The 27,936-nt window shown below is 45.7% G+C and overlaps 1 protein-coding gene across 4 annotated transcripts in view; it reads right to left on the bottom strand.

Moving 5' to 3' along the window:
* The window catches only part of WDR49 (WD repeat domain 49), a 436,680-nt gene that overhangs the window by 50,966 nt on the left and 357,778 nt on the right, over positions 1-27,936 (bottom strand). For 3 of the 4 annotated variants that reach the window (XM_069213220.1, XM_069213221.1, XM_069213219.1), the window contains one exon: positions 17,495-17,641. The exons of the other annotated variant lie outside the window; for it this stretch is intronic. In XM_069213220.1, the coding sequence (XP_069069321.1) occupies positions 17,495-17,641 (147 nt within the window). The remainder of the gene's footprint in view (positions 1-17,494; positions 17,642-27,936) is intronic. 4 annotated transcript variants of the gene reach the window in all.

Below are 27,936 nucleotides of genomic sequence, written 5' to 3'. Positions count from 1 at the left end.
TGACAGCTCCCTTGTGCATTCCACTCAGCCAAAACCCAAACACAGGATGCTCAGCCACACTTGCACACATCTGCATACTGAATGGGTCTTCCTGGGCTGGGAGGGTGGAGGGCCTGACACATGTCAAAGGACAGTAGCATGCCCTCACACAAAGGACTGCCACACCCCCTACTGGGATCCTGGCAGACATGATGGAACTGAAAGGGGGCCTTGTGCACCTCTAAGCCACTCTTTGAAGTCTCCCCCATTTCAAAGGCACATTTGGGTATTTAAGCAGCGTCTCTGACTCTACCAACTCAGACACTTCTGGACAATATACCACTGGAGAAGAAACCCTGAACCAGAACCTGAAACCTGCCAAGAGGAACTGCCTGGTTGCCCAAAGGACTCACCTGACTGCTTTTCTGCAAAGGACTGCTGCCCTGCTGCCTTGCTGTCCTCTGGCTCTGCTGATACGTGCTCTCTAAGGGCTTGGCTAGAGCTTGCCTCCTGTTCCCTGAAGTCTCAGGACCAAAAATACTTCATTTCTGTAAAAGAACTCCTTGTGCGGTGAAAATCGACACACAGCCTGCAAGAAACGATGCACAGTCTGCATCACGGTGAGAAAATCACCGCACGCCGAACCAGATCAATGCAGCCCGACTTAACGAAGAGGAGAATGACGCAGCGCCAGCATTGCGACTGCAAATTCGATGCAGGGCCCACTGGATCGACGCAAAGCCAAACCAGAACTACGCAGCCCGACTTCCTGCGAGAAGAATCGCCGCAGCGCCTGCCATGCGGCAAAAATTCCAATGCATCACCCACCGGATTGCCGCAACCCCTGTAACTTCGTCCTGCACACCCAGGATTTCAACACATCATGCCCGGGGCGTCCGAAAACCCAGCAACCCGAAGAGGATCCCAGCCTACGCACCGGAAATCGATGCAAAAACCTGCCCTGCGTGAAAACTCAGCGATGCATCATCTGTGTGCGCCAGAAAAAAAATCGATGCACACCTCCCCGTTCTCTACGCAACTCCTCCTCTGCAGCCCCTTGCGGAGAATTTGAACGCAAACCAGGTACTTTGAGCTTGCAAGAGACAGTGTTGCTTTTTAAGAACTAAAGACTCTTTATATCATTTTCTAAGTGCTATTTCAACGTGTACTTATTGAATCTTAATAGGTTTGGCCTGCATTTAACCAGATAAATATTATATATGTTTCTAAACACTGTGTGGTTTATTTTTGTGGTGTTATTCTGTGGTATTGCATGATTTATTGCACAAATACTTTAGACCTTGCCTTCTAAGTTAAGCCTGACTGCTCAGTGTCAAGCTACCAAAGGGTGGGCACAGGATAATTTGGATTGTGTGTGACTTACCCTGACTAGAGTGAGGGTCCTTGCTTGCACAGGGGGTAACATGACTGCCAACCAAAGACCCCATTTCTAAAACACCCATGTTCTGAAATGTTTAGGTCATATGTGAGGTCTCTGATCTAGGATATTGCTCATAAAATTCGTATCCAGCACCTGTAAGTCTCTTATAAAGTTCTCACATCTGGCACATCACGCCTTAGTTTCCAGTCGCAAAGAGCCCCTGCTTGTGGTATCTTACCCAAGCAGTTGCAACAGCGTAACAGTCCCATTCTCTGTTCCCAGGCTCGCTGACGCACACAAATGGTCTAGTCAAATGATCACCCTTGTCTGGCAGCTGGGCGGATTCCCAAGAGTTTGCTTGATTCCTTATGTGACAGCCATGATGAAGCAGTTAGGGCAGCAGTACACTAGTCCGACAGCACCCAATTGGTGCTAACGGGCTATGGCCCTAATGATTTTCCTGGGTGCCGGGCCACAACACAGAGGCAGATGCCCCTCGGCGCACTGTGGCGATCCCACAGCAAAAGTTGGGTCCGTTCAGATCCCTGTCAGGATATTCCAACTGGGCCTTGTTCCCTCCAGGCTCTTCTCCTCACAGGACACACTGGTCATGGCAGGCAGGCTGGAGCTCCAGATCTGGGCAAGTATTTCTGGTATACTGGGCAGTGTCCCACTGCCCAGCTGGAAGATGGGCAGACCTTGATCCCTGGTCCTGATTGCAGTAGCTCCAGTTGTGTGATCTTGTCACAGATCTGAGCAACAAGTGGGGTTTCAGCTCCCACTTTTATACAGTCTTTCAAGACACAAATGTAATTCAGGGCATGGATCCTTTCAGATTTGTGTTGTAGATGTCAGGTTCTTTGAACTGTCTACACCTTGGTTCTCGTCTTTGTCCAGGGGCCAGTCTGCCCCAGCAGGGGTGGCAACAGAGTTGATGGACCCACAACTCAGGTCTTGGATGCAGCAAAGGGTTACACCTGGGTGTCAGCCTGTAGCACTGTATATGTATATGCCTCTCAAATAATCAAAGGATAAAGCCTCCCATCTCTTTTGATTCTGTGTTCCTGTAGAGTGTACGTTATCATTTCCACCATCTACCATCAACTTGGTGCTCTTGTCTCTTTTCTCAGAACCCTTCCTCAATCATTATGTACCTTTGATGCTCACAGGTGATCCTCTGCTACCCTCTTAGTGTTGCTGTCCCACCCAGCCCCAGGAATGTCAGCAATCCACATCTTCTTTCTGGGTCTGCAGTAAACACCTCCATCTTAAGAGTTTTCAAAGCCCTGGTGTTCTCAGAATGGAACCCACAAGCCTCCATGTTACGGACTCCTATAGGCACACATAGATGCAATCTCTAGCACACACAAACATTCACGTGCTACACAGCACAACATTTCACTCATGTAGTCTAAGCAAGTTGTAAATACAGCCACTGAACAGAATGGGCTTGGAGGCTTCACTGCATCACGTGGGGTGCAGCCCGGCTACTCCACTGTTCACTAAACAGATGTTCTGCCCCCACTGCCGTCATATTCCACAACTCTGAGTGAGAGCAATAGACCAACCCATTCTGAGGAAAACACTTTTGGCTCCCCTACTGGTCTAAGGTAGACCATACTCCACCAAGGTAGGCCTAGAGAATGGCACACATGCATGGTCGGTGCATGTTGCATGACCAGGGTACAGATCTACATGCAGCTGGGTCACTCTGGGCTAAGATGGATGTATGTTACCATGCAGGAAATTTTTCCACCTCAACAATCCTAAATATGATGCAAAACACGCCTTTCACAATATCCAAGACTATTATTGGATTGCTGATCTGGGAAGAGGTTGCTCTGAGAATAGTCCCTAAAACCCTCTGCAGATCTATATAGAATGGGTAATAGTTTTTCCATACTTATGGGCATACCATTGGGCATCCCAGCAGCAGCCAATAAATAATTAGATTAATGCCTGGCAGATGTCCCAGTAGTCAGACTGGACTGATGCAGCATGACTGCATCCAGCTGGATGCACTACATATAAGGTGGGACAGGAAAAAATAATCTCCATATACCTGCACACATGGCCCTCACATAATGGGACAGGGCAATGATAAAATTGGATGGCAGGGCAAAACCAAGCTGAAGGCACTTCTGTGAGGTATGATCCTTATTGAAAGAAGTGTGTAAGCTTCAGGGATACAGAAGTTTTGACTGTAATGACATCTCCACATTAGGAAGCATAACTGATAAGGGAATAATTAAGCTCTTTGAATGGCTAGGGAGGAACTCGAGATCTCACACACACAGTACTAAAAGTACACTCAACTCAAACATGCATTACGTGTAGATGCCATTGTCTGGGAAGACCTAACTAACTATACTCCACTTGAATGCCATGTATTGAAGGGTCTGCATGGGAAGGTGGCTTGCTCCTCGATATATTAGATAATAATGAACAATAGCCCCAATAATCTTAAAACCCTTTTGCAGTGATGGGAGAGAGATCCGGAAGCCTTTGTAGATACTGACTGGGAGGCTCTCTGATGCACCATTGAGAAATGGTCATCAAAGCAAGGTTCTGCCTGATCCGGTTTAATGTCATGCACAGAACATAGTAAGATAGGGCCAAACTCTACAACACTGTGAAAGCTCAAATACTTACTTACCTGAGATGCAATAATGCAAAAGGCTCCTTCGTCAAAGCAAGTTGCGAATACAGCCTTAGAACTTCAACTGAATGGGCTGGTAGGCTCCACCCCTATGACACAGGATGCAGCCTGCCCATTCTACTGTTCACTAAATGGATATGCTGCCACCACTGTGCTCATATTCCACAACACTGGGTGAGGGCAGTAGCCCAGCCCATTTTGAGGGGAACACTTTTGGCACTCTTTAGACATAAAGAATCAGGGAATCACTAAACCGTTTGAACGGCTACAGGAGGAACTTGACATCACACACACACACACACACAGTACTATAAGTACACTCAACTCAAACATGCAGTACATGAAGAGGCCATTGATTGGAAAGACATACCAAACTATGGTCCACTACACTGCCATTTATTTAAGTGTCCCCATGGGACTGGTGCTCTCTTCTCTATATATATTGTAATAATAAACAATATCCTTGACAGTCCATTTAAGCCATTTAAGACATAGACTGGGAGGCCACCCTGATGCACCATCGAGAAGTTGCCATCAGAGCGCAGTTCTGCCTAATCCCATTTAAGGTCCTGCACAGAACATATTTAGACATCTCCAAACTACAAAATTTAGAAAACTCAAACACCCACTTGTCTGAGATACAATAATGCAGAAGACTCATTCAACAATGCAATGTGGGCTTGCCCTGGGATAATATATATTTTTGTTGTATGATCCTGAAAGAGCTGAGTTACATGTTAGAAAATGAAGTCCCACCCAATCCTCGAATTTGTGGCAATAGGTGTCCCCAGGGAAATAGACCTTCCCTGGAAAAAAACTACTATTCAGTGCAGTAGACCTGATGGTAGCACAAAGGAATATAGTACACTTCAGTGGATCACAACTACCACTGACAAAGTAGAAATGTCTCACAGGGATGGATGTATGTATGCATGGGAACCAAAAAAAATGTGTTAGTGAGTAGAGATTGTCATAACAAGTTTGAGAAAGTTTGGAGATGATAGAAAGAATTTCATGGATTGGAACCTGAAATCTCAAGCCCTCCCATGTGTCCTTGTTGGACCTGGCTTTATTGACAGGGTCATCCCCAAACTTTTTGCCTCCTTCCTCCTATTTTTTCTGACCTGTTGTTGTTTGCCTTTGAACTCTGGGCACTTTACCACTGCTAACCAGTGCTAAAGTGCATATGCTCTCTGTGTAAATTGTACTGTTGATTGGTTTATCCATGATTGGCTATTTGATTTACTTGTAAGACCCTAGTAGAGTGCACTATATGTGCCTAGGGCCCGTAGATTAAATGCTACTAGTGGTCCTGCAGCACTGGTTGTGCCACCCACTTTAGTAGCCCCTTCACCTTGTCTCATGCCTGCCATTGCAAGGCCTGTGTGTGCAGTTTCACTGCCACTTCGACTTAGCATTTAAAAGTACTTGCCAAGCCTAAAACTCCACTTTTTCTACATATAAGTCACCCCTAATGTGTGCCCTAGGTAACCCCTAGAGCAGGGTGCTGTGTGGGTAAAAGGCAGGACATGTACCTGTGTAGTTTATATGTCCTGGTAGTGTAAACCTCCTAAATTCGTTTTTACACTCCTGTGAGGCCTGCTCCTTTCATAGGCTAACATTGGGGCTGCCCTCATACATTGTTGAAGTGGCAGCTGCTGATCTGAAAGGAGCAGGAAGGTCATATTTAGTATGGCCAGAATGGTAATACAAAATCCTGCTGACTGGTGAAGTCGGATTTAATATTACTATTCTAGAAATGCCACTTTTAGAAAGTGAGTATTTCTTTGCACTTAAATCTTTCTATGCCTTACAATCCACGTCTGGCTAGGTTTAGTTGACAGCTCCTTGTGCATTCACTCAGACACACCCCAAACACAGGGTACTCAGCCTCACTTGCATACATCTACATTTTGAATGGGTTTTCCTGGGCTGGGAGGGTGGAGGGGTGCCTGCCCTCACACAAAGGACTGCCACACCCCCTACTGGGACCCTGGCAGACAGGATTGAACTGGAAGGGGACCTGGTGCACTTCTTAGCCACTCTTTGAAGTCACCCCCACTTCAAAGGCACAATTTAGTATAAAACAGGGCCTCTGCCCTACCACCTCAGACACTTGCTGGAGAAGAAACCTGAACCAGAACCTGCATCCTGCCAAGAAGAACTGCCTGGCTGCCTAATGGACTCACCTGACTGCTTTCTACAAAGGACTGCTGCCTTGCTGTTGGCCTGCTGCCTTGCTGAACTCTTGTCTGGCTGCAAAAGTGCTCTCCAAGGGCTTGGCTAGAGCTTGCCTCCTTTTCCCTGAAGTCTCAGGACCAAAAAGACTTCTCTTTTTCAACTGGACTCCTTGTGCGCCGAACATTTCGACGCACAGCTTGCTCTGCAGTGAAAAATTCACCTCACGCCAATCCAGAAAGACGCCGCTCGATGCGACACCTGCGGTGCGACCGGAACTTTGACGCACGGCCTCGCATGGACAACGCCACCCGACTTCCAGAGAGGAAATCGATGCGACGCCTGCCGTGAGAAAGAAAATTCCACGCACAGCCTCCCGGAACGACGCGCAGCCGGATAACAAGCCGAGGAATCCACACACAGACCCTGGGACATCTGGTAATCCCGCGATCCATAGAAGGAGACGTTCCGCGTGCCGGAAAACGACGCACGTCTTCCCCGAGTGAAAAATAACGACGCAAGTCCGTGTGTGAAGGGGCGAAACCGACGCACACACCATTTTTCTTCCCGTAGAACGACGCACATCTCCCCGCGTGAAAAATAACGACGCAAGTCCGTGTGTGAAGGGGCGTAACCGACACACACACCATTTTTCGACGCATCTCCTCTTCTGCGGCCCTCTGCGGAGATTTTCCACTCCAAACCAGGTACTTTGTGATTGAAAGAGACTTTGGGCCTGATTACAACTTTGGAGGAGGTGTTAATCCGTCCCAAATGTGACGGATATACCACCAGCCGTATTACGAGTTCCATAGGATATAATGGACTCGTAATAAGGCTGGTGGTATATCCGTCACTTTACCGTCACTTTTGGGACGGATTAACACCTCCTCCAAAGTTGTAATCAGGCCCTTTGTTTGCTTTTTAAAGACTTAAGACACTTTATATCACTTGTTAGTGATATCTTTACAAATTCATATTGCATCTTTGATAGTTTTGACCTGCAAATACCCAGATAAATATTATATATTTTTCTAAACACGGTGTGGTGTATTTTTGTGGTGCTATTTTGTGTTATTGTATGATTTATTGCACAAACGCTTTACACATTGCCTTCTAAGTTAAGCCTGACTGCTCGTGCCAAGCTACCAGAGGGTGGGCACAGGATAGTTTGGATTGTGTGTGACTTACCCTGACTAGAGTGAGGGTTCTTGCTTGGACAGAGGATAACCTGACTGCCAACCAAAAACCCAATTTCTAACATTGGTGATCAGCGGTGAGGATAGGACTTGTATTTGTGCAGTGACATACAGTAGCTAAGTATTTCACTACCTACCCACAGTTGAGGGTCAACTTGATTTTTCATCTTTTTGCTTTTTGTTCTCTGATGTCCTCCTGGATATATTATTGATATTTTGGACTTTGGATTTTGGTTTTGTCTGTGATACCTTATCAGATTGGGAATGGGTATCTACCGTGTGTCATACGTTGTGCCTACTGAATCCCTCACTAAGGCTGACCTAAGGAGGCTTTGCAGAAAATGGGGACTTCCTATGTCAAGGAGATCCACTAAGATGGAACTGCTAGATATCTACATAGCCTGGGGGGAAGAAAGATGGGCAGAGGAACAGGCAGCAAAAAAACAAATGACTGAGGACTCCTCAGATGAGGAGGAAGACTGCTCAGATGAGGAAAGAGAACCAGTGAGAGATGAATAGCTCCTAGAGGCAGAGCGGTTGCTGGAGGAGCTAGATGACTTTATTAAAAGGGCTGAGGCAGCAAGAGCCTTAGCCCTGGAAAAAGAAAGGATTGCAGCTCAGGAGCTGAGCTGTGAAGAGCTGAAACTGGAGGCCGGGAGGGCTGAGTCCAGTTCAGATGGTGGCAGCAAAAATCTTGCATCCAGTACTGCTGAAGAAGGGCACAAGCCCAGAGATGTGGTGCCCAACTTGAAGAAGGGAGTTGACACACCCCAGGCGGTTCAAGAGTATGAGGTAGTTCCTGTTATGCACAGGGTCCCTGAGAAGGATTGGGGAACTGGCACAGGGAGTCATATTCCTACTGGGGGGAGGGACACTTTACTGGCTCTAGAAGAGAGTGACAGGGAAAAGGGTTCTCCCCTGGTGGACATCCTGGATATAGAGTGTGGAGACATCCCAGAAGAGTATGGGTTGAGTGTCAGGGACAATCAGATACTGTCTCACCAGTCTCAGGAGGGTGATGTAGAGTGCTTTTTCAAGGCTGAGTCACTGGATGGTTGGGTGAAGGGTACTGTGGTTAATACATGTGAAGGGCAGATTGATGTAATTGCTGGAGAGCATATGTCTGGTCCTTATTTTCCAGAGCTACGCCAACACCAGGTGGAGTGTGAGTTCTCTGACCCCAGGGAGCTTACAATGGCGGCAGACTTCTGGGTGAATACCAGAGAGTCTGAAGAGGCATTTGGGGGTGCCCCTGAAGGGAGTGGTCTAGGTGTTTCCCAAACAAGTGAGGTGGGAGAGGATTGTAGTGTCCCAGGTAGGTCCCAGGTCCTAGAGGGTTTCATGAGGGAACGCCAGGAGGGAAGCATAGCCTGTACCATATGGCCACCTGTTGATGGAGGCCCCGCAGTGTCAGAAGAACTTGGGGGGGTGATTGTAGCCAGCATCCCACCAGTTCTGGTGTCTGGCAGTACTACTCCTAGTGAGGGGGTGCAGAAGTCCAGACAGAGGGTTGAGAGGGGGTTGCGGACCCCAGTGGAGGTCCTGGAGAGTCAGGGGTCAGCTCTGAGAGCACAGCCCCCCAGGAATGACCCCGGTGAAACCGTTTCTGGTTTGGGGGAGATCCGAACTCTGCCAGATGGGCAGAGGTCAGGAGACCTGCGCCAACCAGACTCTTGTGTAGCCCTTGGGGACGGTGTGTCCCTTGTGGGGGGTGAGAGTGCCCCCCAGGAAGTCCTGGCGTGCCAGGCAATTGTTCAACCTCAGTGTGGTGACTCTGGGTTGGATGACCAGCTTCAGGGGTTAAACTCTGGCCTGGTGGGGGGTCAGTGTGCCCCCCAGGAAGTCCTGGTGTGCCAGGCAATTGTTCAACCCCAGGGTGGTGACTCTGGATTGGATGACCAGGTTCAGGGGTTAAACTCTGGCCTGGTGGGAGGTCAGTGTGCCCCACAAGAAGTCCTGGTGTGCCAGGCAATTGTTCAACATCAGGGTGGTGATTCTGGGTTGGATAGCCAGGTTCAGAGGTTAAACTCTGACCTGGTGGGGGGTAGGTGTGCCCCCCAGAAAGTCCTGGTTTGCCAGGCAGTGATCCAGTCTGAGGGTACAGACCCTGGGCTGGAAGACCAGGTTCAGGATGTCCCCCCAGACCTGGAGGGAGGGGCTACTGATAACAGTGCCCCTACCATGTTGTCTTCTGAGGAGGCCACTCCTAGTTGGAGGGTGCTGGACCCCAGAAGGGAGGGCAGGGGAGGGAAGCCTCACCCCGGGCCCTAGTCCAACCTGAAGGTACAGACCCCAGGTTGGAGGGCCAGTGGCAGGTTAACAGCCCTGCACTGGTGGAGGAGTGGTGCAGGGCGGCTTCTATAAGCACCCTGACCATGTTGGGCTCTTGGGGTACTGCTCCAGGAGGGAGGGTACAGAGCCCCAGAGGAGAGGACCAGGTTCAGGCTGTCATCCCTGACCTGGTGGAAGGGAGAGTGGTTAAAGGGTGCCCAGCACCTGGGACTACTGCCCCCCACTCTCCACAGCCACAGTGGGTGGAGAGCTTTGAGAGGCCTGGGGCCTGGCTCTCATCCCTGACAGCTGTCAGTAACCACTGTGACTTGCTCTCCGGGTGGACAGAGTTATCCCTGGGGAGGGGACAAGTGTCACACCCCGGGGGTAGAGTGGGCAACACCAATGTGTTGGTCCTGGTGGTACTATCCTGCTCCTGGGATATGTCTGTGAGCAAAGTAAGGTTAGGTGCTGCACAGATGGTATCCGCAGGTAAGGAGAAAGGTTCCCCATGGGTTGGCTTAGTGGGCCCTGGGAGTATGGACAGAGGGATCCAATTGGAGTCAGGAAGGCGAAGAACTGGAGCATGCCCCTGCTGTTGTGGGCCTGGGTCCTTGTTCTATCGCCTCAAACAGGGAAGTACATCAGGATAGTGATTGTTCTCCCCTGGCTTTAGGCTGGTGGGGGGTCATGCTGGACCTGGCTTTTTTGACAGGGTCATCCCCAAACTTTTTGCCTCCTTCCTCCTATTTTTTCTGACCTGTTGTTCTTGGCTTTTGAACTCTGGGCACTTAACCACTGCTAACCAGTGCTAACGTGCATATGCTCTCTGTGTAAATTGTACTGTTGATTGGTTTATCCATGATTGGCTATTTGATTTACTTGTAAGACCCTAGTAGAGTGCACTATATGTGCCTAGGGCCCGTAGATTAAATGCTACTAGTGGGCCTGCAGCACTGGTTGTGCCACCCACTTTAGTAGCCCCTTCACCTTGTCTCAGGCCTGCCATTGCAAGGCCTGTGTGTGCAGTTTTACTGCCACTTCGACTTAGCATTTAAAAGTACTTGCCAAGCCTAAAACTCCCCTTTTTCTACATATAAGTCACCCCTAATGTGTGCCCTAGGTAACCCCTAGAGCAGGGTGCTGTGTGGGTAAAAGGCAGGACATGTACCTGTGTAGTTTATATGTCCTGGTAGTGTAACGCTCCTAAATTCGTTTTTACACTACTGTGAGGTCTGCTCCCTTCATAGGCTAACATTGGGGCTGCCCTCATACATTGTTGAAGTGGCAGCTGCTGATCTGAAAGGAGCAGGAAGATCATATTTAGTATGGCCAGAATGGTAATACAAAATCCTGCTGTCTGGTGAAGTCGGATTTAATATTACTATTCTAGAAATGCCACTTTTAGAAAGTGAGTATTTCTTTGCACTTAAATATTTCTGTGTGTTACAATCCATGTCTGGCTAGGTTTAGTTGACAGCTCCTTGTGCATTCACTCAGACACACCCCAAACACAGGGTACTCAGCCTCACTTGCATACATCTGCATTTTGAATGGGTCTTCCTGGGCCGCGAGGGTGGAGGGCCTGCCCTCACACAAAGGACTGCCACACCCCCTACTGGGACCCTGGCAGACAGGATTTAACTGAAAGGGGACCTGGTGCACTTCTTAGCCACTCTTTGAAGTCACCCCCACTTCAAAGGCACAATTTAGTATAAAACAGGGCCTCTGCCCTACCACCTCATACACTTGCTGGAGAAGAAACCTGAACCAGAACCTGCCTCCTGCCAAGAAGAACTGCCTGGCTGCCTAAAGGACTCACCTGACTGCTTTCTACAAAGGACTGCTGCCTTGCTGTTGGCCTGCTGCCTTGCTGAACTCTTGTCTGGCTGCAAAAGTGCTCTCCAAGGGCTTGGATAGAGCTTGCCTCCTGTTCCCTGAAGTCTCAGGACCAAAAAGACTTCTCTTTTTCAACTGGACTCCTTGTGCGCCGAAATTTCCAACGCACAGCTTGCTCCGCAGTGAAAAATTCACTGCATGCCGATCCAGAAAGACGCCGCTCGACGCGACGCCTGCGTTGCGACCGGAACTTTGACGCACGGCCTCGCATGGACAATGCCGCCCGACTTCCAGAGAGGAAATCGACGCGACGCCTGCTGTGAGAAAGAAAATTCCACGCACAGCCTCCCGGAACGACGCGCAGCCGGATAAGCAGCCGAGGAATCCACGCAGAGACCCTGGGACATCTGGTAATCCCGCGATCCATAGAAGGAGACGGTCCACGTGCTGGAAAACGACGCACGTCTTCCCAGAGTGAAAAATAACAACGCAAGTCCGTGTGTGAAGGGGCGAAACCGACGCACACACCATTTTTCTTCCCGTAGAACGACGCACGTCTCCCCGCGTGAAAAATAACAACGCAAGTCCGTGTGTGAAGGGGCGTAACCAACGCACACACCATTTTTCCACGCATCTCCTCTTCTGCGGCCCTCTGCGGAGATTTTCCACTCCAAACCAGGTACTTTGTGCTTGAAAGAGACTTTGGGGGTCATTCCGACCCTGGCCAGGGCCGGGGAACGCGGATGCACCGCCAACAGGCTGGCGGTGCATCCATGGGCATTCTGACCGCGGCGGTACAGCCGCGGTCAGAAACGGAAAACCGGCTGTGTCCCGCCGGTTTCACGCTGCCCTAGGGAATCCTCCCCGCCAGGAACAGGATGGCAGTAACGGGTGTCGTGGGGACCCTGGGGGCCCCTGCAGTGCCCAAATCGCAACGGGTGCCACTGCACCCGTCGCACGCCTTCAATTCCGCCGGCTCCATTCGGAGCCGGCTTCCTTGTTGAAGGCGCTTTCCCGCTGGGCTGGCGGGCGGCATTTTGGCGGTCGCCCGCCAGCCCAGCGGGAAAGCCAGAATGGCCGCCGCGGTCATTTGACCGCGGTGCGGTCATTCGGCGGCTCCCGCCGGCCCTGCGGTTACCGCGGCCGGCGGGAGTCAGAATGACCCCCTTTGTTTGCTTTTTAAAGACTTAAGACACTTTATATCACTTGTTAGTGATATCTTTACAAATTCATATTGCATCTTTGATCGTTTTGACCTGCAAGTACCCAGATAAATATTATATATTTTTCTAAACACGGTGTGGTGTATTTTTGTGGTGCTATATTGTGTTATTGTATGATTTATTGCACAAACGCTTTACACATTGCCTTCTAAGTTAAGCCTGACTGCTCGTGCCAAGCTACCAGAGGGTGGGCACAGGATAATTTGGATTGTGTGTGACTTACCCTGACTAGAGTCTTGCTTGGACAGAGGATAACCTGACTGCCAACCAAAAACCCCATTTCTAACAGTCATGATTTGGACAATGAATAACTATAGATGCAATATCTAGATATACGTGGGATCCAGGCATGTCAATGAGACTCACTCCAGCAGAGGCCACTGACAGTGTTCCCAAAGGACTGTTCCTACCACTCCTAAATACCTGGGACTTAGGACAATTTCAGACTCCAAGACCTCCAGAGGATCAGGACAAACCTGCCAATCCGATCTGATGAGGGTGCACCCTCATTGGGCTGAAAAAACATTCTCCTCAAGCTTGAAGCTGATCTGCAAATCCATTTAAATGGGAAGGTATCCACCCCTGTTGAACCGTTGTTGGGCACAGCCTGCAGCTTCGACCTTCTGGAGTATTTGGAGCTAGAAGAAAAGCGACTACGTCCAAAAGTAGAAATCTTGACTGGGTAAGGCACCAAAAATATCTGACCTGCGATAAGACTTCCCTGATAGTGAAATTTGACTTTTCCTGCTCAAAATGTTTACCATCATAACAATGGCTTCACTAATACCTCTTCCAATACTTATCTGATGTTGTGGAGCCCTCCTCTGATACAGCCTGCTGCCTTGCCCTGCTGAAGGGTACAAACTTCCAGAGAAAAGAATAAGTCTTGTGGTAAACTCTCTGATAAGGTCAAACCTAGTTGGGGTATTCAACGAGCCCTCCATCGCAGATGGCCTGAAATCACGCCTCGGTCCTGGTCTACCATGACCTTTGACTATAATGATCACTGCGCTTTCTGTGGTTATTTTTCCTTATATTTTTAAAATTCATACCTCCAGTTCCCTTTATTCGATTTTTGTTGTTTTGGTGTCATTTTGTTCATTAAGTTATTCTCTATGTTTAAAATTGAAGATTTTGACTTTTGAACAACTGTTTTGGTATTTGTAAATGCTTCACACATTTCCTGTTAAGAGTTAATCTTGTGTGTTTTGTGCCATTGTTTTTACTGGACCTAAAAGGATAGTGTATTTTTGTTGTGGTTGACCTCAGCTCAACCCATCTAATAAACCACTTTCTCACATGGCATATCAGGTCAATAAAATGCCCATCCCACACTGAAATTAAATAAACCTAATTCACTTTATCATATCTACTTCTGTGCTCTCAGTATAAGAGTTTGTGTCACTCCCACCATTGTTGCATTTTACAAATTGTAAATTTGAGAAAAGAACAAGAGCCCCATGACATAGTGCTTCAAATCCCAAGAAATTCAAATAATAAAACTATGGAAATATACACTCTGTAAGACAGGTAGTTATTAAAATGTAATCATGATTCATATCTGCTGAGAGTGCCTGGAAATCCAGACCTTTTGGGTGATAACAAAAATGTGATTTGGAACAGAGCCAAACTTAGAGCTTGATTTATACATTGGGAGTGAGGGTACTCCGTAACAACAGCAACAGAGTTCTCTCCCCACCAATATAGTGGTCTGCCGTCCAAATTTAATTGCAGGTGGATCTTAAGTTTGGCTATGGTGGTGGTGGAGACTACTCAGTCTCCGCAGAGGTCAAACTTCTCCAATAGGAAAAAAGGGCCGCTGGAGAAAAGGCTACACGTCCGCCTGCCCACTTTAGATGGGCAGACATGTAGTCATTTTTTACTGGGGTGACAAATGCAAAAAGAACAGCTGATGGACGGAATGTAGAACAAATCAAACATTCACCCCCAGTCACAGATCTGGGTTTAATCCATCAGTTTTTTTGTTCACCATGCCATTCCAGTTGGACCCAGCCATATGCAAATCAGTCTTGACCCTGTTCCCCATCGGAACAGTCCAGCCCAAACTGCCAGACCAGGTCCTCCCTGGACCAGAAACAAGCATCCTGGGACCGGTTAAGGGTATGACCCCTCTTCAGCCAGGCTAGCTTTAATCTGGTAGCATAGTGAGCACGGGACCCACGTCTGGGCATACCCTTCCCACTTAGGGTGACAAATGCTAAAAGAACAGTTGATGGAAGGAATGTAGAACATATCAAACATTCACCGCCAGTCACAGATCTGGGTTTAATCCATCAGTTGTTTTGCTCACCATGACATTCCAGTTTGGACCCAGTCATATGCAAATCAGTCTTGACCCTTTTTTACTATTTCTTACTGCTAACTAATGAACAGTAAAAACATTATAATGCTCCCACTGCCATTAAAGAAAACTCCCATGGTGAACGGAGTATTACTTTTTTCTCTTTTTTTTCTTCTGGGATTTTCTTTTTAAAAAGAAAAGAGAATGCTGTTTGCAACAGGACTGCGTCCTTCTGACGCAGACCCGTAATAAACAATAAAATGCATTGATAGGAACTTCCATGACAGGGGTTCCTGACAATGTCCTTATAAATGACTGCCTGCGTGGAGGTTGTTTATAAATAAAATGGCCGGGCTCACCATCATGGGAGCAGAGTAATTTACTACATCCTCATTGTAGACCCACAGGCCGCCAGCTCTAATTTAAATTAGGTCCTTAGTCTCCACTCCTTCCACTCCTCTCTGTGGGAGATATCTTTAACATAGATTAACATTAAACTTACACCAATAAAAGTTATTTCTGCATATTGGGAAATCACATTATTAGAGTAGCCAAAATGATCTATTGCACAGTTCTGCAAGTTTCCTGCTTCTGGGCTAAGATGTGGCACTCGTTTGAGTCCTTAATCTTATCCTGTCATTTTAGAAGGTAGTAACACAACAGAAGAAGCAATGTCAAAGCCAATAGGTCTGGCTTTCATTTCAAGTAGTGACAAAAGTATTTTTAAAAAGCCTGCAGTGAAAAACACAATGCAGCTATGAGATAAGTATTTTAAAGTGTGATGATTCAATTCAGTGTACTTTTGGTGTTCACCATATTCCCTTGTGCATTCCAGTGTAAGCACTTCACAGGGGAAGAATAATACACTACACAGTCAATCGAATTATATAAGAGTGTAATACTCACGTGTGGCGGGGCCAAAACCCACTCTTGTATATGATTATGAATTTCTAGCAATAGGTTTAGGAGGCACCCAGGCTTAAAACGCAGGGATACTGCAGCAGATTATCTGTATTTTGTTTCCCATGTGTAGATGTATTTGCTATTGCGTTCAGTGCTATTTACTATCTCAATGAAGGCCTTCCTTTTGTTATTGTGGCAAATCCGTTTATCCCCAAATGGAAGTGTATTCTCCCCATTCTACCTTTGCAATGCCAACGTCCACTCTTAAGGCCGTCTTATAGTGCCTAGAACTGAAACTACTATTAAAGTGAAACCGACGGTGGCTCTGCTCCGCTGCTCATTCAAGTTTTCTTTGTGTTTTTACATGTTTAAAACATCCAATATTCTGAACACTTTTTTTTGGCTCATTCAAGCTTAGAATGTTTCTCAGAATGCTTCTCCTTACTGCATCAGGCAAGGTCAGGACTACGTTCCATTAATAGTTTTTTATTTAAAATACGTTTTTACATTCAAACATAATATAAAATATAAATATATGTAATATAAAATAATAGTGTCAAAAGGTACAAGCCCCGCAAATGTCTAAACTGGCCTAAATTTCCAGCTTTTCTGTTGCTGGTCAACCTCCCACACCACATTCACATCACCCTGCACCTCAAGTAGCTCCACTGGTTCCCAATCTACAAACAAGCACTCTTCAAACTCCTCACACACCAACAAAGCCTTACACAACATTGGCCCCAAGTACCACAAAAGCAGCATAAAGTTTAACAAACCTACCAGATCCCCACTCCTACACGCACCCTGAAAATGCAGAACATTTTCCAGCAGTTATGCCTTTTTCTCTCTCTCCTAATGCCTAGAATGACTTGCATGTCAGTGTCACATCCTCAGTTCTTGAATTCCACAAGAAACTGAGGACCTGGCTCTTGCTATGCCCTTGCAACTCCTGCTTAAGCACCAGGATACCCTCCCGGGTGAGCCGTTTGCTACACAAATACACATAACATAAGTAATCACTGCGACGAGGAAGTACAGGTAATGGTGCTATTCCCAGTTTAAAATGTAGAACATCCCGAGTACTCAATAATTTAAGAATATAGTTTGGGGTATCACCCATAAATCCCCTACTAAAGAAAAACAAGCATGAACAGAGATTAAAAACAGGGGAATTTACAAAGTTACTACACCCTTTCTCTGACCCTTGGCTCCTGCATGGCTCAAAATTCACCACCACTGCTCTGCACCTCAGGAGCAAACCATTCAGCAAACAGAAAATATACCGCTCTCAAACAGGGGACAAGCGAAAACCTCAGAAGATTTCACATTTAGAAAAAGACATTGAACTTAAGCATTGGGTTAAGGGGAATGTGACATCTACTGCGGTAAAATAATCCTCAACGCTGCAAAATGTCTGGAGCGAGACTTCATTACTCATTCCACACAGCAGCAGGGGCGTTGGAAGCTCATCAGCTGCTGACCTTTATTCTGGCCTCTCTGCCTGTCAGTGATGTATGTGCTGTCCAGCCACGTGGCCGCGAGGAGATGAAAAATGCTTACTTTCGGAGAGGGTGGGAAGCTTCACGACTTTAGAGCTCTTCCGCTCAGGGTGTTCTCCGAAGTACTGTTCGGGGTTTAGAACAAAATCGGGTTTGTTTATATGAGCTAAGTCCTCCAGCTCGCCGATATTTAATGCACTGAAAGTACCTAATAGAAAAAGAAAAAAAGAGGTTGGAGAAATCAGGATAAATTCTACATGTGTTTAAACATTTTTAGCTGCGTTAAGTGTCCTACTCTCCAGTGGACATACTACACTGATTGCACTGGTGCTGCTGCAATTGTGAACGACATTTGCAGATTTGAGCCCAGATTTACTAAGAGTTCACACAACGCAGCGCAGTAAGGTGCGTCGCTGCGCTGTGTTGCGTGCTTAACTATGCTTTTCAATGCAACGGGGCTCCCATTTGCTCGAGTTAGAGCTATTTGCGTTGTAAACTCCTAACTGGACTTTTCTTGACACAAATTAGAAGAAAAAAAAAAACACAGCGCGATCGCGCTATGTAAAATGCACGCAATCGCGCTGAAATTGAAAACGTAAAAACGTAGCGCGTTCGTGCTATGTAAACCCCAGCGTGATCGCGCTGCGGGGAAAATAAACAGATAAAGTAGTCTGGAAACCCGGGCTGAAAACATGGAGCTTCAAATGTTTTCAGTACTTTACTGGTGCTGTGTAGGTGGGCTAAATACCGGAAAAGGCATGACGTATGCATGCCTTTAGCAAATGAAAGCAAGCAGATTTTAAAGAGCAAGCCCAGGAACCAATGAAAGTGACTGACGTGACATGGGCGTGGTTTGAGGCCCAAAGAGAGATTTCATCATGGACGGACCGCTTTGTGCTCACCCATAAAAACATATGGCTCTGTTCAGCCCTCTCCCTCTGTTGCATGGACCTCATTTAGGGGTCGCAAAAGCGACCACTAATTTGCCCCTTGCGACCCCTGGCACTGCCTTTGCAACCCCTGATGCCAAAATCAGTGCCAGGGATAGTCAGACAACTGTTGGGTTCCAAACTCTTTGTTTTCTGACATTTTTCTTATTACACTAATAGTGAATAATACTACAGTATTCACTATTAGTATAATAAAAATGGAATACAATTAGCTGGAACATGACTTTCTCGAGCAGATTAGATAGGTTAAGAAAATGCTTATAAATGTACACTGTGCATGCTTGTGGATAATAGTATTTATGTGAGAGACAGTGTATGTGTAAAAACACGTGTAAATGTAAGCGTGTGTGTGAGTGAAAGTGAAGTTCGACTAGCGTGTGATGTCACTTCCGCTACCCCAGACATTTTGGCGAATTGACATTCATGCTCTGCTGGTACACTTGTGGCTTCTTAGCACTTGCACAGGCAACCTTGTGCCATTGCGCTAGGGTGCCAGCTTTGTGGGCCGTATAGTTTTTGTGCGGGAAGGGATTTCCTGTACAAAAACTATAAAACTATTTTTATAGGCGACAAATGCAACATACATGCAAAGAGGAAGTAGCAAGGACAAATAAATATATTACCCTTGTATGACAGCCTCGGGTAAGAGCACCATTTTGGTGCAAACACAAGTTTACAAACTTTGGGAAATCTGGGTTTGTACAAAATACATGGATTCACAGGAACACCTCCCTTTCACAAAGTAACACAAGGCAGTGCCATGCGTTGCGTAACTTTTTTTTTATTTATAAAAGTCATGCAAAGCCATATAAATCGGTCTTTGTGTTGCTTTGTAAATCCCAAAATACATTTTCCGATGTGGCTGAGACAAAAAAGAGGTGCACCCACAAAGTAAATTTTAGTAAATCTGGGCTTATGTGCATTGCACTGATAAATGTTGGCAGCAACATTTGGACAGGATGCCCACTGACCTGATATGTGTATCTTTATAGCAAATATAAGCATCAGGAGGACTACAGTGAATGAAAAACATAAACAAGAGGGGAGTAGGAAAGAAGAACAGCAGTGGAGTGGGTCAAGAAACCAGTCTCCTTCACAACGGCAAAGGAGCATCACTCCACTCGCTGAGCCAGCAGCTGAAAAATAAAACAATATTTCAATATTGTTTTATTTTTCAGCTGCTGGCTCAGCCAGAATGTGCAGGGAGAGCGGCTGGTCCATGGGAGTGGGGAGGAGGAGGAGTGGAGTTAGTGCACTAAGTGCGCATGTCAGTTTGGCCGTCCGTCTTAGGCCAGTCAAACAAACGTGCATCCTTAGGTTTCTCCAACCCAGCTGTGTTGCACAGCCGGTTTAGTGAAACTGCACAGACCCCAGAGCACCGTCTGAGTGGCAGACCAAGCCTCTCAGACCAATCCTGATGCTGCTCTCAAGCTAAGTATAGCATGAGAGCAGTGTCAAGATTGCGTGGGGGGGCCTGTGCTCGTGCCCAGGGACGGCTGGGACACCAACTCCATCGAGGAAAGAGGATTGAGGTGGCCAGCGGCAGCAGCAGAAACAGGTAATTTTTAAAAAATATATAATTTTATTCGCCCCTGTACCCTCTACCCCGCTCGCCCCTCTCCTTGAGATTTGCGGTTGGCCGCTGCTGCCAAGAACAAGAAGACGTTTGATTAAAACAAAAATAATGTTCTGTAATTGTTGTAGAGGCATTGCATGAGTGATTTATATGATCCCAATGCCCTACGGTGTGTGTTGTATTTGTTGGTCACATGTACTCTGAAGGAGTCTTAGGGACACGTGTAATATTGTATTATAAAGTCTACATAACACTAAAAACTGAATAAATTGACATAAGTTAAAGGATAACATAAAATAGAACATATCATCATATAACAATATAGAACATGTCACTAGATAACATACTACATGGCACAACATTGCACAAAACATGGCCTAACAAAATGTAGCATGAACAGTACATAAAACATATGTAACATAACAGTACCTAACAATATAAAACAAAACATTAAATAACATAAACATTAGACAATTAAAAATAAATTGTAATGCAAAGCATGACTAACAGCATACAACATAACACCAATATACCATATATCATAAACTAAAATGTAGCATTACATCACATGAAACATAAAATTACATAAAGCACAGCAGAACATGAACGAGGCATAAAATAGGCATGTAACAAAATAAAAAATCATTTCAAACAGAATATTACGTAACATAAAGCATATCACCTACAAAACGTAGCTCAGAACTTTACATCTAATATAAAATAGGGCACAGCGTAAAATTATATAATAACATAAAACACAGCAAACCTAACTACATAAAATGAACATAACATAAAATAAGATAACGTAACTTTAAAATAGGATTATAAAAATCTTACATCAGTAAACCTTTACTTGTTATTAAGAAGAGCTGGTGGGCAATACCATGTCTACACTTGGGCCTAAGGACACAGCACAGCTCTTCATTTGAAATAAACATAGAAAAACTTGTACACAGCTTCTGATGTAATGGCAGCAGAACGACAATCTGAGTTCATAAAGAAACAATAAAGCTGTATGGAGCCTACGATAAATACACTGGTTGAGCATTTGAGACAGAACTTGACCAGTCAGTCAGTCGTGCTCCTGTAAATGGATGAGGATTAGCGAGGTGCCTACAAAATATGAGTTACAATACTCACGTGTGGCTTACACAAAAACGTAGATATCACTGCTGTATTGCAATTTATGTGGCATATTTAAAATAGCCCATATTGTACTAAGTAAGGAAAGGAAGGTGAGTGTGTGAATGATAATTTGTTTGGCCTTTTTAACTTGTAAGGATTAGGGTTGTACCACAGGGGATACTGGTGGTTGTCTTTGATATCCCTTAGCATCCACGTAATATACCTTGGTTATGAATTAATGCTCCATCCACCATACAAGTTAACTCGCCCCAGCCTAACATGTCTCTGTGAACAACCTTGAGCTGATGGCATCTAGTGAATATTCGTGGCGTGTTGCTGTCCTCTAGTGATTTTTCATACGGATTATTTTAGTTTGCTTATTTTTTGAAAATGACTCTGATGCATTTTACCCTATTATTTTTTATGTATTTTTGTTTTATTGTTCTTTCTTCATATTAGATACCATCCATTTAAAAATTGTTGTGAACCTGCCTTTACGTTCTTTATTTCTTTAACCGTATTCTTGTTTGGTGGTTTGTTGAATAAAGCACCTAACATATTTTCTTTGATAACTTTGTTGTTGTTCAAGTCAAGCTACCAAAAAGTCAATAAAGGTTTTTCTTATTGAAACCACTTGACCTATATAGAGTGAATGTGCATGTGCAGCCAAACCTCTCATTAAGAAAGTTGGGTGTCTCCAATATAACCATTCAGTGGAATTTTTCTACCTTGCTTATTGTTCTTTTGACTATATACCATCTTTTGTTACATCTACCATGGAATGGTTGCATTAGAATAAAATGCTGGCTGAGAGGCACAGGACCCCAAACGTTTGAACACAGCAACTAAAACATGTAGCAGCATAGGAGCAGCCATGTCAGAAACTGTGCGGGGTTTCGGAGCAACATATTGAAGCGGAGCCCTCAACGGAGGAGAACCTGTTGCAAAGTTTACAAATATGTTCTCAAGGAAAAAAGAAAACACAGAAGATCAGCATCTGGTGCCACTTCTGGAATTAGCTGGGAATTGCATCATCATTAAGTTTAAATAAAAATGAAGATTTGTTTTTAAAACCAATAAATAAACACGTTGCAGTATGAGAGGTGTCAGGGGACACCTCACAAATATCAATGGCCAGGTGAAGTATAACTTCCACCAAATCCCCCCAAATCCACTAAACCTGTGAGGCAGTGTATGTTTATATTAAAGCCTCTCCTTCCATAGCCAAGACGGTATGATTTAGATTTTTTAGGTCACATCTCAGTGGTCAGCCTGTTTGTCTCATATTCTCACACTTTCAAGAGATTTCAAAAGTCATGGATTGAGCAGGTAGTGACAACTACTGACCCAGTGAAGAATCCACGCAATGGGTGTGAGAGGAGGCCTCTTTTTGCATGGTTAGCCCCCACTTTTTGCCTTGATGTTGATGTGTGCTAAAAGTTGGTAGTGCTCAGGGCCCCTGCTAACCAGGAGCCCTGAGCCAGAGCTTTTTCCCTAAATCTGTTGTGATGCTTGGCACAATTGGATAGACTCTTAAATACCCCTATAAGTCCCTAGCAAATGAGTACCCCAGTACCCAGGGCAAGAGATATTAAAAGTAGACCCCTGGAGGCAGCAGCACTGATTGTGCCACCCCCAAATGGTCCTGCACCCAGATGCACCCAGCATTGCCATTGCAGGCTGAGTGTACTGCGGCAAACCTAAAACGACAAAGTCGACATGGCACACCCTCTGTGTGCCTTGTCCACCCTACACTGCATATATTATGGGTAAGTCACCCCTCTGGCAGGCCTTCCAGCCCAAAGGTAGGGTCACCATACTATGTGTGAGGGCATAGCTGCATGAGCAATATGCCCCCACTGTGTCCTTGACAAACCCAAGACAAAGTGAATGAACAGAGCAGCCATTTTACATACATGTACTGGGCACTGGTCAAACACGAGTTTCCCAGTTACATGATGGCTACTCTGCACCCTGGGTTGTTTGGTATCAAACATCTCAGAATAATAAATCCAAACTGGTACTAGTATTGGATTTATCCCTAAATGTACAATGCGGTCACCTTAGAGGTGCTCCCTGCAAAAGCTACCCCTAATTGGCATAGTTGCTGACAGGTTCCATCGAGCCTGCCACTCCAGACAGCCAATATACAAACCTAGGGAGGCAATGCCCTTCCTAGGTGGAGGAGCTAACTCTCCCTCCCACAGGAATGTGCAACACCCTGGCGGTGAGTTTCAAAGGGCTGCAGCCCCTGAAACTCGAGCCCCCAGGCCTGCTGCTAGCAGTAGAGGGCTTCCCCCCTTAGAAACCTCCACTTTAGGCAGGAGCAAAGGCGGGAAACCAGACAAAGGGTAGGAGGAGTGGCCTCACTGAGCATGCACCACCCTCAAGGGCTTGCATGCAAAGTGGACCCTCAGTCTAATTTTTCTCCATCTTGGAATTGAGGAAAATAGCCAATCAGGTTTAGGGAAGTGACCCTTCCCACAGGAAGTGGTCACTGTAGTGGGTGTAACCACACAAGGGTATGTGTCCCATTGGACACTACCATGTTCCCCCTAAAATGCCCACTAAATTCAGTATTTAGTGGGCTCCTCCAGACCAAGAATTTAGATTGAACAGGAAGAAAGAACACTGCACCAAAGAACCCGCTAGGACAAGAACCGAGTACCAGAAGAGGCTCCAAGACCCCTGCTTGCTGCACCAGAGTTCCAACAATCGCCACTGCAGAGGAGCTGACCACTGGACTGACCGCAACAGCCCCAGAGGAACTCCAGGCTTCGCAAGTAGCCTAAATCTCTCTCCTGAGTGGAGACACCACTCTAGAAAACCAAGAAACCTGCAAAGGATCAATAAACTAGTGAGGGTCACTTCACCGAATAGCCAATATATCTGCAACCGGAAGTCACAGCTGGACCCAATGAAACACTGATGACCACCCTACATGACCCGCATCTGTGCCAAGTTTGGTGGCACTGCACCCTCTAGTGGCCGAGATACAGCAGTATCCTGGGTACTGGTCAGCTGACGTCGGACCAGCAGCAAACCAGCTCCCCCAGAGCTGAAAAAGGATCAGGAGGAAGCCCCAGTCGAGGGACTTCAGGAACACCCTGGACCTCCGATAGAGTGCCCCTTTTGTCCTGTAAGCCGCCCTCAAAGAGAGTCACCTCCAGCTCCAGTGGACTCTGTTGCGCACAGCATCCAAGACCTCCAAAACGTGCTGCACCTTGCCGCCCTGGGCATTGCATCGCGGGATCTGCTGTGTGCCCCGGGTCCCCAACTCCTTGCGACCTCAACAGCCCAAGGAGACCCCAAGGCATCATTTTAAAATCTGCAAACTAGCTCCTTTTCCAAGTGGCCCATCCAAGTAGCCCTGTGACTGTGCCAAGAGACTTCCAACGCTGCTCCCGCTGGAACCGGAAGCCACCCGAGGCCTGTAAAAGAAGTGACTGGTAACTTATGTGTGCGATTTTTTATGCATTTTTAAATGTGACTGTCCATTGATTCCAATGGTGAGTAATTACGCACAGAAAGTCTAACTGTGCCAAAACTTTACAAAGTCATAACTAGAAAAGTGCTCAACGTACTCTAAAGATCTTACTCTTAAAATGTATATAAAATTCTGAAGTATTTTATAAATTCTGGTCTAGAGTTATTCATTGAGTGTGTGTGGTGCATGAGGGGATTTGTGAGTACAGCAAATCCTTAGCACATCTCCTGGTTTAGCCTAACTGCTCGACCACCTACCTTAAAAACTGGAGCATTAGGTGGTCTGATTTTTACCTCTGGAAACCAATGTGTGGTTGCCTGAACCGTCTCCATAGCGTACTCAATTTTGTACATTGCATAGTGGTCTAGCCTCCAGCAATGGGATTAAACAATAACAGATGAGAAGAAGAATCCACCACGGTTGTATTTCCTTAGCAAATTAAGAATAGGGTCAACAGGGATAGAAGTAAAGAGACAGTGGGGCAAATATCTCTGCAGAGACCTAAAAAGGGGAGCGAAGGTAGGAGAACATACCACGTGCTGAGTGCTTTAGGTGAAGAACCCATAAACGTAGAGCATGGTGCAAGGGTTATCCAATTGACTAAAAATGGGTGAAAAGATTGTAATAAACAGGGACATTTTGGTGGGGTGGTGTATGCAAAGGAGGCGGAGTTTGGAGAGGGAAGGTGTGCACGAGTGGTGGATGGGTCTGATACAATGAGATACAATTAAGACAGGTTGTGCTGATGGTAATAGAGGTAGCTTGGTACAGGCCATGCATTTTATAGAAAGTGGATATGTTTCCACCTAGATCCGGGAGAAATGGGAATGCACGCGCACCTCCACCACAACGAGGTCAATCTTGAAGCATTAAATGCTTCACATTTGAATAGCTGCGGAAATGTGTATAGTATGGTACGTGCCAAACAAGCCGTATTATAGTTGCTTCTAAATTGAACCAAGACGTTACTGTGATGACACCAGGCTACATAAAGGAGTTAATGTTAAATATGTTAAATATGGAAAAATAAAGAAAAAATTAATGAACCTTAATATCACATTCTGGAGAAAACAGATACAAATTAATCCCATTGGAAATAATGGGAATTTCCAATAGATTTTGTTCTAAACATCTGCCAAGAAAAATGGCCCTATTTAGAGCTGGACAAATGTGGGACTTAGACCAAAAAATTGTGGATTTTGTATCCACCATATTGGGAGTGTATTAATATAATGGCATTCTAAAGAACAGTGATGGGGCACATACTACCTTTTAATAGATATTTCACTCTGCCAGCCTCTAAATACGCCTTAAACTGATGTATGAAACTGTTCTGCCATCATAAGTCCAGCAATGTGCCAAATCAGGGGTTTGTAAGTGCAGAATTACAATTTAGTATTTTCTAAACCCCTTTTAAAATTTGGAGAAAATGTCCCTTACAAATTGTGAATCACAATGAGAATCAATTCCTTTAAATAACATGGGCAGCTGGAAAAGAAAGTTTCCAATTTGTGAATGTCAATATTTGAATGGTAGCCTGCTAATACTTGCAGGTCACCTTCCCTGCGTCGGTAGCTAATCACAGGTGGTCACAAATAGTGAGTGCGTTCTGCTACTTCGTTCAAATTGATATTTTGTGAAGGGACATGACCTGTTAGTGCATAAGCTGTATACCAAAATCAGAGGCAGGTCACAAGCAGTACACAATATGCAAACCCTTATTTGTGACCTGTCTCTTTGTACATCTGACCCTAAGTATTTCATCAAAAGAGCCACAGGAGGACAACAGGTCACCAAGGACAGTCATGTGACCTCTAGCCTTCTCACGGGATATTGGTGTGTATTTGCATACTGCGTGTCAATAAAAATGTGCACAGAGTATCATTTATTGCTGTATTCTGGTAGATTATTTCTTCGGAACTGACACGATTCCACTGCTGTCAACTCCTTAGAACCAATGCTCAAAAGGCTTTCAGCATACCAGATGACTGAGAGTCTTTCAACTAAGTACCAGTTCACTCTTTAGCAGGCTTGTCTCAGCTTCTACAAATGTTATAAGAAAGATCCCCTCCATGGTAAAGCAGTTCTCACTATACCAAGTCTCTCAACACAACAGGTTCTGGGAAAAAGCAGTATCCCAGGTGCCTCCAGTTAAACCCGTATACTCAACAGTATTTCCATTATTTATGAGAAATTTAAGACATTCTCAGTCGGTGGTGCTTTTTGTATCTCCACGGGTCAAATTCTCCCCTCAGAGGCAATAGTTGTACTCCCTTGCAAGTTCCAGATAGCGCATTAAGGTCAGTCTAGAAGCGCGGGTCACCAGTTCAGCACAATCCTTTTCAGCAGGGATTCACCAAAATGCAGAAAATGTCTTCCAACCCACACACTGCAACAGCGAACTCTCCCTCTCCCTTCCAAATTCAAATCACCTTCCAAATGTTGAGGTTAACATCCTATTGAGCCAGAAAGATCCCTCTGCTATCTCCTATCTCTTTCCACTACTAAACCAAGAGCACCTTTGTATCATCACATTACAGTTTCTTTCAGAATGTAGTGCAGCTGCCAGAGCTGCTGACTCCAGTTTGAATCTTGGAGTCGGCTCAACATCCTGATATTCTGGACAAATCACATAATCTCCCCGTGCCTATGGACAGCACCTGGATATCCTCATGGGTGATTAGCCAGGCTATACAAATCTGAGTATTATTATTTAGAGTGTGTCTAGAAACACACCTTAAGAACCAAGGCTGACCACCTTCTTCCCAAAGTTAGATGGCCACAGACCCACAAAGGTGTCCCTCTGAGCCTTGTTTCTTTGACATTCTGGAGCCCTGTAAAGGCAGGGAAGGTCAAGAATATGTAAAGTGGAGTGCCCTCTTATGCGTATCAAAAATGCTTTATACAGTATTATACATTACAGTCAATATTACTGTAGCTGGGCTTCTGTGAGAATGAGCATGTATGTGTCAGCCTGCCCATGCACGTGGTTCGCTGTCTAGCCTGGAGGAGATGATGGCCGACAGATACTGGTGACCCCGGCATGTTTTGGCCCTGGCAACTCTTCTCAAATAGGTGGAACCTGCATATTCAGGCCCGCTTACCATCCTTAACATTATGGTATCCTACTTTTGGCATAATGGTGGCCATTCAATGACCTACCAGATGACCTGGCGTATTAAAGGTACCGTGCGGGGGCAGGCCTCTTTCAAAGCTCAGCTAATCATCCTTTAGTGTCAGATTCTATGCACTTAAGTTATTTAGTTGTTAAACTTGAACTGCTATTATGGAACTTTTGTTTAATAAGTAATAATCTGTGCTGGAATGAAATAATAATGTAATAATACCGCTGCCGAAGGTTGAAA

This window comes from Pleurodeles waltl, chromosome 11, assembly GCF_031143425.1.
Source record: "Pleurodeles waltl isolate 20211129_DDA chromosome 11, aPleWal1.hap1.20221129, whole genome shotgun sequence".
NCBI classification, from domain to species: Eukaryota; Metazoa; Chordata; class Amphibia; order Caudata; family Salamandridae; genus Pleurodeles; species Pleurodeles waltl.
The sequence above is the reverse complement of the archived record's forward strand: the minus strand, read 5'-3'. Positions and strand labels throughout refer to the sequence as shown.